Source organism: Callorhinus ursinus, unplaced genomic scaffold, assembly GCF_003265705.2.
Source record: "Callorhinus ursinus isolate GAN/ISIS: 27379988/994484 unplaced genomic scaffold, GSC_fseal_2.0 scaffold19, whole genome shotgun sequence".
In the NCBI taxonomy this organism is placed as follows: Eukaryota; Metazoa; Chordata; class Mammalia; order Carnivora; family Otariidae; genus Callorhinus; species Callorhinus ursinus.
Window position 1 is genome coordinate 28,163,119 of NW_027397081.1, and position 16,406 is coordinate 28,179,524.

At 41.1% G+C, this 16,406-nt stretch overlaps 1 protein-coding gene across 6 annotated transcripts in view; it reads right to left on the reverse strand.

Moving 5' to 3' along the window:
* OPCML (opioid binding protein/cell adhesion molecule like) overlaps positions 1-16,406 on the reverse strand; it is a 1,085,195-nt gene that overhangs the window by 220,371 nt on the left and 848,418 nt on the right. For all 6 annotated transcript variants that reach the window (XM_073903999.1, XM_073904001.1, XM_025893733.2 and 3 more), the window contains one exon: positions 9,045-9,277. In XM_073903999.1, the coding sequence (XP_073760100.1) occupies positions 9,045-9,277 (233 nt within the window). The remainder of the gene's footprint in view (positions 1-9,044; positions 9,278-16,406) is intronic.

Below are 16,406 nucleotides of genomic sequence, written 5' to 3' on the forward strand. Positions count from 1 at the left end.
AACAGAATAGGACTGTGTCTGTAAAATGGGCTGCCATTCTAGGGACTCCGTGCATGAGAGCCATGATTTGTGATTATTAAAAAACGAATCCTTGACTGCTTTCCTTGTGATTATTTTACTTAACTTCTATTACTCTTCGTTTTCTATACCTATAGAGGAGAATTATTAGTGAGTAAATAGTCGAAGGCTCTTTGATATCTTTATGAGAAGCCAAATTGAGGTAAGTACAAAGGATAGTTATTTTTGCCAAGACAGTGTATCTGAGGGAAACCTTGTTAACCAGGGACTCAACTCCAGGTTTTGGACTACAAGTCAGACTCTCCAAATGTGTGTGCATGGGCTCCATATAGGAAAACATCACTATTCTGAATTCACAGATTATTCTGATGCTAAGCTATGACTGATCTTGTAGGTGTTGAAATTTGAAAACTTGTGTAGGATCCTGACTATACAAGGGTCATGATGAACTTTAATCTATTAGGGGAATTTATGAACATTAATAATTTACCTTCTTCTAAAATGTGATTGCTTCCTCTGCTCACAACAGGAAAGATCTCCTTGTATTTACTTGAGCTATGGACAGACTAGACTCTTAGGAAATGAGCTGAGATCACCATGCAAATTGAGTAGAATATAATATTTATGTTATATTTATATATATATAATATTTATATTATATTGTTATATTATATATATAAGACATTTCATTTTCTCCTCCATCTCCACATCAGTGATGATTTTGAGAACAGACTTTATGACTGTTCCATTTATTTAATTTTCTTGAAAATAAGGCAGATGACAGCCCCAGGCCCTGCCACTTCTCTCTCTGGCTTCTGTATGTCACCAAACTAGGTTCCAGGACTGGCACCATCTTAGATCATGTGGAAATCTCTTGTCTTTGCTTCAAAACAAGCCTGTACGCTTTTATTTATTTTTAAAGATTTTATTTATTTATTTGAGAGAGAAAGAGAGAGTTGGGAGGTGGCAGCAGAGGGAGGGGGACAAGCAGGTTCTGCACTGAGCTCAAAGCCTGACATGGGGCTTGATCTCAGGACTCTGAGATCATGACCTGAGCCAAAACCAAGAGTCAGACACTTAACTGACTAAGCCACCCATGGACCCCTAAACCCACACACTTTTAAAGCCAGGGGTCTCAAATGAAAATGTTGCCCCCTTAGCAGACTGGGTCAAACCATCTCCAGCCCTGACAATGTGTTCATCCAACATCAAATTTTGCTTGGTCTCATTCCCCTTGGAAAATCCAACTCTTCCTTATTCCTATAACTAAAACATTATAAGTGTTACAGGAGGAATTGAACACATATCCCCCCATTTCCTTCTAGAGGAAGGCTGAGCCTACATATATAATGGAGGGCAGGATGGAATTCCCCAGGCCACAACAGAAATAGCCATGACACGTGTGCAAACTGGGTGTGCATGTATGTGTGACTGTGTGTGTGTGTGTGTGTGTGTGTGTGTGTGACGATCTTAACTTCTAAACAGAAGAGAACAAAGCCCCATATTTCTCCTTACAACAGGAGTAGAGACCTGATAAAAGGAGAAATATTCGTTTTTACAAAATGTGTGCTGGATTGTGTTGTCATCAACGACACATGATGTCGTGAGAGGTGTGGCAAACTGGAGACTGGGTAGAGTGAGCCTCAATTCTATTCCAGCTACGTGGCTGTCCCATTCAGGTAAGAGATGAGTGACCCAATCAGAGGGAAGGGATAGGACCTTAGAATGGAGAGTGGGAGTGTGTGCCTCATTCCAACCCTGAGACAGGAGGCCTGGTCAAGTGTGGAGGGAGCTGGCGTGGGGATGCCTTTCTGGTGGAATATGACCCTTGAGAACCTTCCTTTATTGTGTGCTGGGGGCATTCTGAGGGCAACAACTTCATTCCTGATCCCCTCTAAGTCGTAGTGGCCTTCTCAATTTACCCAACCCCTAAATTAAGAATGCTAGCATGTTTAACACTATTTGATGTGGGTTGTAGGGCTACCAGTGTCAGAGTGGAACAGGGAAGGAGAGGATATCTTTCTTTTCCACCCTCTGTAACCCAAAAGGGAGCCACTGCCGGTGTGGGTGAGCCATGCTCAGAGTCACCACTAAAAATGGTGTTAGCAAGAGGACCTCAAATCTTAAGGGCTCCGAAGAAAATATGAATGAGAAAGAGAGCAAGAGCAAACCCTCTGATTTCCCCATCAGTGGGTAAAGGACGAAACGCTGGGGAGTACAGAGATGCCTGGCTACACGAAAATCCTCCAGAGAAATTACATTAATAAATCATAAAATGTAATAACTAGAAAGGACTTCCTTACCATTTCTTCAAACCTTCCATTTCAAAACCAACAAAACGAAGCCCAGAGAAGGTCTTATGCTTATTTTGTACTGTGGACCCTTTGGTGTGTGTGCTTTATTTGCACATACACACAGAATTTGCAGTCTATAGAACCTTTTTCAGAATCTTATTTTCAAACACAAATATTTATATTTGAATAATATGTAAGATCAAGGTATGCATATGTGTACCTAAATAAAATCAAGTACATTGCATTTTATTTGTCACCCCAGGATAAGAAGCCAGGAAGGGAACATCCTACAAATACAGGCCTGGATGTCAGGAGCAGAACTCAGGCTGGGGAATGAGTTTTTTCATACCCAGTCATGTTCTTTTCCACATTTCTACCCTGCCTCTGTGAAGAACAAGTGTGATTATAATTTAAAATAGAGGCTGAATAAATTAAATTTATTTCAGGTTGACTGCCTGCTTCTCTTTAGGCCCAAAATTACACATGTTAATTTAAATGACTGTAATATTTGGGAGAAGAGGAGAAAATAGCTTGAAAAAAGAGGTTAGTTGCAAAGGAAGATAGGTTGGCCCTTGGCACAACTGTGACCTGTTGCCAGGGCTCCCTCCCCTGCCCACAGGAAACACTCTGCTGGTGCCTGGCCCATCTGCTCTCTGGCCTCCCCGGCCTCAGCATTGCCAGCAACAGGCTCCTGCGTATCCACTCTTCTTAGCAGCACCTCAGAACTTGTTATATTTTTCTCACAAATAGTAACATTTACCTGTCCTTTTGCTTAACTAGGAGTAGGCTGGTGTGCGAACATATGGGATCTAGAATCACAACACCTGGCCTGAAGAGGCGCTTTGCCACTTACTGGGGAGCAGGACTTGGACAAATGACTTCAACGTTGAATCTCAATTTCTTTTCTTGGAATGTGGTGACTTTTTTTTTTTTTTTTTGAGAGAGAGAACATACATGGGGGGCGGTGCAGAGGGAGGGGGAGAGAAAGAGAATCTCAAGTGGACTCCGCACTAAGTGCGGGGCCTGACAGATGTGGGGCTTGATCTCACGACCCTGAGATAATGACCTGGGGCCAAAACCAAGAGTTGGACGCTTAACTGACTGAGCCACCCAGGCTCCCCGGAATGTGGTGACTTTCTGTTCTGTCTCCCAGGGCTTTTGTGAAGAATAATCAAAAGAGATAATGCAAGTCAAGTGCTTTAACTGTATTTTGATAGCTGTTTTACAGGACAAGTCAAGTGAAGGGAATTTAAAGCATTTAATAGTGCCATCATCTCTGGGCAAAGTTTTAATCTCTCTAAGCCTCAGGTTCCTTATTTTTAAAATGTGAATCTGATTGTAGACTTTGTCGGTTTGGTGTGAGGATCAACTGAGCTAAGGTTTATGCTTCATGTGCCCAGTGCAGAAGTTGGCCGGTGCTCAGCAGAATCTAGGACTGGACTGGTTGGCAGATGAGACTTCTCCACCTTCTAAACTCAGTGTTGGGTACCAAACAGTCTCACCTGAACGGACTCCAGGCTCAAAGACTCAGTCTTTTGCAGACACAGAAATTGCATGAGCTTGCTGTAGAGTCTCAGATGTGAGAAGTATACACATAATTCACCACTTCTAGCCATTTGCATACAATTGGGCTGAGTGAGAGGAGTCGATTCCAGGAAAAGAAATACCTGGTAGTAAACAGATTTCTGAACTAGCCAAGAGAGCAGACAGAAAATGTCAATATCCAAGAAGCAAAGAGCCAGCCTATCTTCTTGCCGATCTATCCTGGACAAGGACAGCAACCATGGTGACACAAGGGTATCCACGGAGTTTCAGAGTGCTGAAGACTTCATGACAATCAGAATCACAATTAGATACCGGATTCTCAGAGGGGCAGAGTTTTTAGTACTTACATAGGATAAAGAGGTAACATTTAAAACGTGTATCCCGGGGTGCATGGGTGGCTCAGTTGGTTAAGCGACTGCCTTCGGCTCAGGTCATGATCCTGGAGTCCCGGGATCAAGTCCCACATCGGGCTCCCTGCTCAGCGGGGAGCCTGCTGCTCCCTCTGACCCTTCCCCCTCTCATGCTCTCTCTCTCATTCTCTCTCTCAAATAAATAAAATCTTAAAAAAAAAAAAAAAAGTGTATCCCTGGAGGGATGAGCTACTAGTAAATTAATTATCTCCTTTGCCTCTCTCTGCCTCTACACCATTTATTGTAGCGTTGGCATCCCACCCCCACTGCTAATTTTCTTCTTGAGCTTTGTCCTCAATTTCTGCTAGTACAATGCAATATCAGTAGCAGGGAAAAAGGGGGGAAGAAGAAAGGATAACTGAAAATTTCCCAGGGATCTAGATTAGAGAACTAACCTCAGATACGGTTGGCGTAGGAGGTGCTGGAGTATGCTGGAGAGACATTGATCTTGGAGTCCTACGGCCATGGTTCAAGCCCCAGCTCTGCTACTTACTCACCGGGGACCCTGGCCGCTCTCTTAACCTCCATGAGCTGTAGTTATCTAATTTGCAAAATGAGAAGAGTCACTGCACTGCAGCCTCCCAGGGCTTGTTGTAAGGGTCAAACGAGACAAAGATTGTGACCAGTGCTATAGAGAGCTAAATAAATGCATGTTATCCCTGGTGTATCTCTTAAGCTTGTCACACTGAAGACCCTCATCCCTCCAGCGAACTGTTCCCAATTACTGCACATTCCAAGTCATCTGGACAGTGTCTGACTCATTCCCCACCCCTATATGCTTGAAGGGGCTTTTATGGTCACTGCCTTCATATGCCATTTCATTTGCCCCTCCATTCATTTTACAAACATTTGCTGAATGCCTAGTATGCCTCACATGGTGTGCTATGTGCTGGGGATAGATATAAATAAACTGTAGTTCCTGCTGTTCTGTAGGAATAGTTAATCTCAGAAATCTTACCTATTCTCCTACTAGAAGATTCATGATAAGTCTCAAATATACATCTTCTGATCCTGAGTCACACCTTAGCTCTATAGGACCTGTGTAATGTCTGTGCTTTCCTTATCCCTAAACCTAGCAAGACTAATGCTTTCCTATCCTAGTGGCGCAGGATCCTAATTCCACGATTACTAGCCAGGCCTTCAACATTTCCCCAAACTCAAAAATGCAGGTGATATCCTTTTAATCCTTCCTCTTTCAAGGCATTAAGATTAATCCTCCCAGGGCACCTGGGTGGCTCAGTCGTTAAGCGTCTGCCTTCGGCTCAGGTCATGATTCTAGGGTCCTGGGATCGAGCCCCGCATCGGGCTCCCTGCTCCGAGGGAAGCCTGCTTCTCCCTCTCCCACTCCCCCTGCTTGTGTTCCCTCTCTCGCTGTGTCTCTCTCTGTCAAATAAATAAATAAAATCTTTTAAGAAAAAAGATTAATCCTCCCAATTTCCCTTGGATAGTATTTCCTGGAGGAATCTTCTCCCTCTCCACAGGTAGACCTACAGCCCACTCATGTCCCAGCTTTTGAGTGATGGCGGTAACCTATTCCCTGTTAATCCGGCTTCTCTCCACATCAGTCCATCCGATACAGGGTTGATTTTCCTACCTGACTAATCTGACTCCACAGCAACACTTCTCTCTTGCTCTGGATTTTCTTAAAACCTAGGTCCACAGTCTAGATCACATTATCATACATACTAACATGGCGCTTTAAAATTATCCACTCCATGGCCAAGATGTGCCTTGGGTATCAGTGATAATTTTTTAACAAACACAGCTTCTTCTCTCACGGAAGACCTAGAAATTAATCCCATCAGATATGTGGCAAAGGCCACCTTATAAAACAGCAAAGGACATGCTCCGAGGTTAGTGACAGAGCATGTCTGAGTTCCTCACATTGCAGAAGCAGGGAGCAACAAAGCCAAGACCCTGTGGGATTGCTCTCCCTTCTGCTAATGGCACTTGGTTGGCAGAGGTGATGAGATTGTAACATCCTCAAATGGACGGAAAATAAATAAACTCCTTTCTCTCTCTCTCTCTCTCTCTCTCTCTCTCTAAACAGACAAGTTGCGGCTCGGAAATTTTTCAGTTTTTCTCATTGCAAAATCAATACCCATCAGCAGTTTGAAATTAAAGGCAAGATTAGGCCTCAGTTTTATACATGCCTTATTGTATTCCAAAAGCTTTCTACTCAGTCAGATAAATCTTCTTTAAGAGGATTAGGAAACTTTCATTATCTTTATCTAACCTGAACTAACACTAAGTCTGAAGAATTAATCTATAGACTGGACAAAAGCTGATAGGTGCTGGGAAGAAGGAGGAGTCTTGGACTTCTTTCTAATTGAGCAGTAGGGTCTTTGCTTCTACCCACTAGAAATTCAACTGGTCTCCAAAGAAAGAACAAGTTGCCCCATTGCTAACCAAGACAGAAGAGAATGTAGCTCCCTGTGGGTCTTCCTTTTACCTCTCAATAAATGGAAAGATCCATCTGCTAAGTGTTCCACGGGAAGGTTGTCTCCTTTTACCTCCGCCTTCCCCGCATTGGATTTCACAGGCCACCTCAGCCACCCAGAGCTACAACAGTCACTTGGTCTGAAATGTGGAGACTGTGAGGAACTGACCTCTGAAATTGAAGTCACTTCACTGCTCTGCTCTTGCCTGTTCTCAGACTCTTTCTGACCCAAACCTATGAGGCCCACAGGGAGACACCACTGGCTCCCATATCCAGCCCAAGGAATTGCTCCATGGGCCTTATGAAGCACATTATCCCCGAAGCTCTGGATCACTAGCCCTTTATGGCCTATATTGACTTGACATGCTTATACAATCCGTCTTATTTCCTAAAAAGTGATAGCCTTGTTCTGTTTGAGTCTGGTTCTGTAGAGTGCCTGACAGTTCTTTTTTATTTCAGTGCTGCATTTCCTGAATTTGAAGATAACTTTGCTGTCAAGGCCACGAAGGTGCCACAGAGGTGTCACTTCCAATGCTGAGAATTTCAGCTCCTCTGGAGCCAAGCCCAAGTGGCAGGCAGGGTAGTGAGAACTCACACTCCCTTGTTTTCTGCACCCCCAGGAACTTTCAACAGACATTCCAGCTCATCTCAGATAACTGATCTCACCAAGCACCACTACCAGCCTCTGAGAAAAAACATCAGACATGACAGTTGTCTTGATCTCCAGATGGCAGGCCATCTTGTAGCTCCAAAGCGGTAATTATCACCAAGCCAAGCCCCTGGGTGGGACAGGTATGGAGAATGGAAACAGCTGAGTGTACAGATAACTGTCAAATGCAGGCTGATGTGGGCATCTGAAAGCCCTCGGGGAGGAGAGAAGGGCTGGAAGGCTGAACTGAGATTGGGCTTCAAACAATATGGCAGCACCAGGGCCTGCTGTGGAACAACGCTGCAGCAGACTGATCTCTGGTCCTGCACATGCCATAACAAATGGCCCACAGAGCCGGAGACATAGCAAAAAGCTGTTCTAGCCAAAAGAAAGTGATGGCCCCCCTGAATTCTACAAGTGACAAAAGTGTGAAAAGACACTAACCTCTATTCAAACTCTCCATGAAACCAACTGAAATGAGCAAAATTATATTCTTTAGTAAAGCAAGGGTGAGGACATCCACATTAGCTAAGCCAAGATGCCGCACACATTTCACAAACTGAAAAAAATTCGTTGAGTCTACTGCAGATGCGATCTGATAAAAGGCACTTACTAAAGACTGAATCACACCCAGGGACTCCTGAGAGCTCAGTGTGTGACTCCAACAGGTCAGTGTAGGAGACTGTGAGAAAGGTGCACCCAAGCCTCTCCTTTAGAGGAGGAAACTATGGCACTAGGGGATGGGAAGTAGTCTCCCTAGCACTTCATTGCTACCATGAGTCAATACCTGACAGAAACTGCTTTACATAGTGATGGTGGGATGAGGGTGGGGGGATGACGTTAGTTGGGGGCAGCTTAAAATAAGTTAATTTGTATTGCTGCCTTGTTTTAAAATGGTGTCCAAATTCTCATAGCTGCTATTTGAATGTGTTTTTTAATTATTAATATTTAATAGTTGATAATTGGGTATCTGACATTTCTTCAGCCTTATTTTTTTCCTACATTGTAAAATTCTAATGAAAAACTATTGAATAATATGCTTGGGTATACTGACACAGATTTTTAGAGGGAGGATGTTAGAGAACACCTCCCCTTTTAAAAAATTATATAGATATTATTTCTGACATAGACCTGGAGATAGCATTTTGACTAATATCCTTCTTAATCTCGGCTCCACTGTGAGGCTAAAGGGATGCACAGACACAGCCTTCATACCAGGGAGGACTTGACTCAGCTCCCAGAAACCCCTTCTGGAACATGCATACCCAACAACCATGCAAAAGCCAGTCACAAGGCACATAACTTCACATCAGTGTTATTAACCTCTTATGAAATAATCCTATGAAAGGTGATTAAAAGGCACAGAGAATAGTAATATCTCTATTTTTTAGTATGTCTTGCCCAACTCCAAAGTGCTAAGTAACTTAATAGTTCAACCAGCACACGCCAAACAACTTATTAATAAGAACAGAAGGACCAGAGATAAAATTGAGAAACTGCAAAGATATTCAGTACTTAGTTAAGAATCCAGCAGATGGGAAGGAATCCAAAACATAACACTCAACCTTGGGGTTCCATAGAGGAAAATGTTTTTCAGGTCTTCATACATGAGTAGAACAAAGACTGAGATTACGCCTCCCTTCCATCATCGACAGGACCACTAACCCCCAGATCCAGCTGTGACTCACCTTGCACTATGAGGTGGACCCGGGAAGTTTTAGGGTGGTTGTCTGTCTGCACAGAGCACGTGTATGGGCCCTCATCATATACATCCACATTCTGGATCATGATGCTGTACTGGGTTGGTGTGTTGACCAGGATGATCACACGAGGGTCTATGGACCATTTGTCATTCCCAGCATAGAGGATGGTGCTGCGGTTTAGCCAGGCCACACGGGTGACTCGGTCATCTATGGTACACCTGTAAGTGAGGGGTGTGGGGAGAGGAGAGGGAAGATGTGGGGGAAGGGGAGAGGAAAACGGGGACGGAAACATTGAGGAAGGGAGGTAGGGGAGGGAGGAAGAGAGTGTTGAGAGACTGCATTATAAATGTGGTTGCTGTATTTTGAGGACTAAATAAAACAACATAACCCAATGCTAAAAGGAAACAATCAATTATTGATGAAACTTCCTGAACATAGGGTAACAGTGGCCTGAATCATCCTGAAGAACCGATGATACAAAATCATTTCTATTTGATTTAGGAGCATATTATGTGAATATCTTTGCTGTATATTTGCTTTCCATCTTATTTTTCCCCGCAGGCTTATATGAAAATTAGTTTATATTTCTTGAGCACATTTACCACCTTGTGGGAGAGGTGGCCCAGGGGCATAAGGGTGAGAAAAGTGGATCAGTATTTCAAATAGGTCACAGATAATCCACAAAGTAAATACCTAACCTGTTGTTAGTCAAAAAGTGAACATATTTACCTCCAGCCTTCCCTGGTATTGATAATCTCCTTGTACCCTTAAGCTACCCAAAGCCTGCAAACTACAATTTATAACACGGATTGATAAAATTCACCTTTGAAAGCCAACAATTTTTGAGGAAGCCATGGGTACCTCTGAAGATGTCAGCAGAAGGAAGAAGACAGTGGTCAGGCAGCGTTCCTTCTCCCTCTTATGGCCACCCCCCTCCATGAGAACAATATGGCTGATGTCACCTCGGTCATCATCATGGTAAAGAGCTGAACTCTACCCCCTCATACCCCACATCCACTCTTCCCTACAACTGGAAGCTATGAACGCAAGTGGAATTTGTTTTATGGTGTGTATGACTTGCAGTCTCTCAAGATTAATGCAGGAATAAATACACCTGCCGGTCAGAAAGAAAATTTGCATATGTGCACCATGATCCTATAATCTGTGTAAAGAAAATAGAGAGAAGAGGGGCACCTGGGTGTCTCAACAGGTTAAGCGTCTGACTCTTGGTTTCTGCTCAGGTCATGATCTCAGGGTCACGTGATTGAGCTCCGAGTCGGGCTCTGTGTTGGGCATGGAGCCTGCTTACTCCCTCCCTCTCCCTCTGTCCCTCCCCACTGCTCATCCCTATCTCTCTTTAAAAAAAAAAAAAACAAAAAAAACAAAAAAAAAAAAACAAGAAAATAGAGAGAAGAGAATCCATTATAAATGTGGATTGCAAAAAAGGAGGTAGTTAAAGGGCCCTAGGTGTGCCCACCTGCCACTCATTGCTTTAGTCTGAACCTGAGTTGCAGTATCTGGGCAAATAGGAAGGTGCAATTACACCTCCACTGCTCTCTGGAGAAGTCCTAGCAAAGAAGTATGAGGCCAACCTTCTGGGCACAAGGAACATGAATCCAGCACCTCCACCTGAGAAAACAGAAAAAACGTTGCCATATCTCACCAAATCTGATCCCATTTTGACTGAAAGCAGAGATCCTCTGACAAGCCTCAGAGGATGAGAACACCAAGGACACTGGCAATAGAGGAGAGATCATGCACATTTGGACATGGTGATTTCCCTTAGCAATGTGGCCAGCCTGACACAGCCTGACGGTCATGGGAGCAGAATAATACTGGAGCACTAACATGATAGATTCTGTAGAAAGGGGAAAGTGCTCAGTCTAGCAAAGCACTCTCCCTGGTTGGTAGGACACATAGAAATAATACTAGCTTCCAATCACAGAAATCTTATGCACAGGTCCACCTATCATTCAGCAGGTCCTGGCAACCTTGAGGTTGGGCTGATAATTAGATGCTTTCAAAGGAAGAAATTTTCCTCTTCTAAATTTTCTTTATTTGCTGCTTTTCAAACTACAAAAATGAAATAAGCATGCTTAAACATGTGAACAAATGATGTCCTTAATTTGGTAACACTCTGGTTACTTCTTCCACATCTCACTCCTTACAGACGTATATTCACATATATAAAGAGTGTGTTGATTTATTTACCTGAAATAGAATCATACTTTAATATTCCTAGAAATAGGTTTTTGGAACGTGACCACAGATATCTCTGAACACCACTAGTTTTGGGGGTCCAACCGCATTTACCATTAGATTATAATAATTCAAGTATCACTGAGTGACTGCCACCTTCATAGGTGTGTTATGGTGATAAAAAAGAAAATATGTAGTCATGCTGTTTCCTCCATATCCTGGGACCCTAGCTTCACTCTCTGTGTAGTTTTTTCCTTCTCTAGCAACTTTCTATTTCCTTTATGAAGACCAAAAGCCCTAATGAAACTTCCCCACTCTACATTTCCAAAAGCATTTGTTAGGGGGAACAAAAAAAAGATAAACTCATTCATTCACTTTCAGTTGCAAATGATTGATAAGGATTAGTGTGCAACCTTTTTTTATGACAGCTGTGTTTTCATAAATACCAAATCCCTGTTTGAATAACTCCTAACAATGAAGTTCTAATTGTGCAGTCCCAGGAACTGGCAAGCCTAGAAGTGGATGGTAAATTGGGACAGAGTAAAGAGAGTCACCTTCTAATCCCTAGAACCACACAAACCCAGGTGACAAAGTGCAAACACATATTCCTGCTTTTATTTTGGTCAATTATGTAACCTCTTGCACATTTTTAAGTTGATATAATTTTTAAAAATTAAATTAAAAGGATGCGTTGTTGGCCTGTGGAGAATATTCAGATTTTAAAATTAAACTGTCACAATATTCATAGATATATATATTCAATAAAATATAAATGCAATATTGATTTGATTATCTAGTTTCAAAATTCATGAACAAGCTCTTCTTTATTAGTCATAAAATGTACATTGTTCTTTTTTAAAACTGTAACTTGTGTTTCCAACATATGTCCTGTGCAAGATTTTATCTTGTTGTAGTATTTCATGCTTAAAAATCTTTTATTGATCAGTTATCATATTTATTTGCAAATATATAGAGTGATTGAAATTGAGATTTCTTTTATATTCTGTGATCATAAAACTCGGAGTAATACTATCTTCTCTTAGAATGAATTATCATTACAAGGACAATATTGATAAAACAACATAAATATATTGTCCATGTTTTTAAGTATAATTAAACATAAAAAGTAAAGTTTTACAGGAAATATAGTACTTAATGGGGTAGATGAAACTTTTTAAAAATTATACCTTGAATAAATATCATTACTGCTAGAATGAGATAGAGCTCAGGATCAATTCAATTCCTATTTTTGTTTGAGAAAAACCTAGTTCACATAAGCAAGGGAGAATCTTGTATAGCAGTGCCACTCAATTCTTTGAACCCCTTCCAAGACGTGTGCCAACAATCACATAGTAATACAGCTTCAAAAATTATTTTAATGATCTCACAGCTGACAATTCAATTAGTTCCTCCTTCAATTTCTTTCAAAGCAATGAATTGAAAAATACCTGACTTGCACAGGGCTTTGTAACTCAGTATTAAATTCATTCAATTTCACAATATCTGGATAGTATGCTGCTAACATTTTACCAGGCCTTATCAAATGACTATTAAAGATACATTTCTCTTTTACTTAGAAGCACCTTGTTCAACCCAATACACCCAGAAAGGTGGGTAAATTTGAATGCTGTTTATTTTAATATGCCAAATCACATTGTCCTCTGCCAGAAAACACCTCTTTCTCTAATTCCAAGATAGAGAAGGCATCGCTTTGCCATGAATTTATTACTGATAAAATGATGTACCATTACCTTCATTATGTCTCTGCTTACTTTGGTGGGGCTCCCTTCAAAAGGGACCCTTTTTTTTGACAATAGTTGGATGGTGTAAATGACAACGAAAGTAAAGGTAAATTCTTTCGTGGACAACTTATAAAGTGGGAACCGTCAGAAAGGAGAACCAGAATTACAATTCAATCTTAGGCACCTTCTCAGGCAGACTGATTTAGGAAATCTGAAATCCTGAATGTATTCTCTTAAAACTTTCATTGTGCTTGTATAAGACCTACATCTGCAGGTTGGAGTACATGGAACTCAGTTTGAAACCAGGGGATTTTGCAGGGACTGACTTTAAAACAGGTCATCAGAATCTATCCTCCAGAGGCAAAACATACTCTCAGTGCCCTGCCACACGGCCCTTGAAAAGCCTTGTGTACTCCTTGGGTAGACATACCCCAGACAGATGTCTATGGCCCAATTTACCTTCTCTCAAACCTGGGCCTCATTAGTGGGCATAGGGGGTAACTGGATAAATCTATCTCCCTGAATGGGAGAGAGCTGGTTCATTGAGTTTGTATAGTCCTAGAACCTAAAGAATGATAAAGACACTTGTGAGAATAATGATATTGGTTGAGGGAAAAGGAGGAACCATAACAGAGAATAGTAGGAAGAAGAATTCAGAGAAGAACTTTTAAAAAAGTGCTTAAGTGTTCTTCCAAACCTGGCTCCTTCCCTGCTGTTTATGGCTGTGTTGGACTCTCATTAACCAGAAGCACACAAAGGAGAAATTTTTATGTTAAATAAGGGCATCCAGGAAGAAAGTCAAGAAACACTACTGACAACTTTCTAATTTCTTGAAAACACCTTTAGGTCTCTAAAATTCTTACTTTTAAGCAAATTCTACCTAGCGGTCCTTGATAAGATAGAACTCATTATAACTCTACAGTAATGTCTAAAATTACATAGTACTTATAGTTACCTAGGACAGTTTAAGAACTTCCATATATTAAATCACCTGATGCTCATAACTACCATTCGAGACACACTCTATTATTATCACACTTTACAAATCAGGAAACTGAGATGCAGAGAGGCTCAGGACTCCAAACAGCTGGTACAACCGGAGCAGGGAATTTAGACCTAGGCAGCCTGTAGAATTCCTGCACTTAAGGATTATAGCCTTCTTGAAAAGAAAGTGCTTGTGGCTCAAGAATCCAAGTAATAAGGCCAGGAGGAGTTGGTTGGCATTATCCAATCAGTTTCCCACAAATTTATGGTAGTTAGTATTTAATTTTCTCATAAATGACAAAATAGCTTAGGAGAACAAGAAAGATAATTGGAAATGACTTCTGTACATCTTTAAGCCAACTCTAGGTATTTGTGAAGAGTGGAAATACTCAGAAGGGGCAAAGAAATGCCCAAAAACTACTGGAGGAAAGGAATCTTGCAGGCAAAGTTGTCATTTCTGACTCCACTAAATATGGGACATGGGGTTAAGATGCAAGGTCCTTTTATTTTGTTTTCGAGGAGGAGGTAGAGATAAAGGAAATCCATGTTTTCAAGCAGTGGTTCTCAAACTTCATTCTGCATCGGATTCACTCAGAGAGCTCTTTGAAACACAGATTGCCAACCCCAGTTCCCAAGTGCTTCTGATTCAGTGGGTTGGAAGTGGGCTGAGAATTTGCATTTTTAAGTTCCCAGGTGAAGTCAATGCTGCTGATCTGGGGACTCCTCTTTGAGAACCACTGCTTTCAAGAAACCAGACAAAAGACGAGTTGGAATTTAATCAAAATAATAAAATCTTCCTAAAAGGTGAAATCAGCCAGCTTTAAGGTTTTTGTTTGTGTTCTTTATGTTTGCTTTTATTTTGCCTCTGAAAATACAAAATAAAATACTACCATGATTCACATAACAGATATTTAATCAATATCTAATGTACACTAGACAATGTTCCAGGAGCTGAGAATGCTGGCTGGCAAACAGACAAAGGTTATGGGCCTTGAAGGTATGTCCAGTGAGACAAAGAAAGCATATAAGTAAATAAGCATCTTAGTTTCAGAGAAAGGCAAGTGGTAAAAGCAAAGCAGGTTAAAGAATGGTAAGTGCCATGGGGCCTGGGAACATATTTGAGACAGAGGGGTCAGAAAATGCTCTCTGGGGCCTGCACACTAGATACTGAAGTTCTTACAATCTTAAATCTGAATGCAATACAATACATTCATGTCTAACTTAAAAATAAAAGTCACACCTCAATTATATTCACAGATAGCTGCAGGAACATTTAGATAATATGGGTAACTAGAGAACAAGTAATTAATTAACTGATTAACTAATTAATGAGAACAAGTATTTTATTTTATTTATTCATTTATTTAAGAGAGAGACAGAGTACATGGGCACAGGAGCACAGTGGGTAGGGGCAGAGAGAGTCTTATGCTCCATGCTCTGCTTGAACCGGACACAGGGCTCAAACTCATGACCCTGAGATCACAACATAAGCTGAAACCAAGAGTTGGAGGCCCAACCAACTGTGCCACTCAGGTACCCCAAGAACAAGTATTTTAAACCAGCCTCACAAATAGAGTCTTTCCTGCATGGATAACTCTGTAGATGTTAGTGTTCAAAGAACTGAAAACTGACATTTTGAGAAACTGAAATTAACCAGAAAATGCCTTTATATTCCTACCCTTGTTAATGGGATAATACCTAAAATACATTGCATGCCTCTCTGCCTTAATGAGTGGACCGTAGTGAATAGAGTTTAACCTCTAATACAAACTCATCATTCCAAACCTCCACTCTTTTTGTAGTGCAATGTTAATTTAGAAGATCCTGGAGTACATTATATGTTAAAAAAAAAAAAAAAAGAAGATAGTAGGAAGGGAAAAATGGGGGGGGAATTGGAGGAGGAGATGAACCATGAGAGACTGGACTCTGAGAAACAAACTGAGGGTTCTAGAAGAGAGGGGGGTGGGGGGATGGGTTAGCCTGGTGATGGGTATTAAAGAGGGCATGTATTGAATGGAGCACTGGGTGTTATATGCAAACAATGCATCATGGAACACTACATCAAAAATGATGTACATTTCTGTACATGTACACGTACAATGAACACTACATTACAAATGATGTCATGTATGGTGATTAACATAACATAAAATAAAATTTAAAAAATAAATAAATCAATCAAAGAAGATCCTGGACTTCTTCATTGATTGTATAACACTGGATTTAATTATTTACATATTCAGGCTATACATACCACATGGATCAGAACCATGTCAGTGGTCCTCATTTTGTCACCAGCACCTCCAAGAGTCCATCTGGCATCTAGTAGGTGATCAGTACATATTTATAATGATCAAAAGTGAGGCAATCTTTTTCAAACTGATATCAAAAGAACCCACAAAGATTATAGATAATAATATGG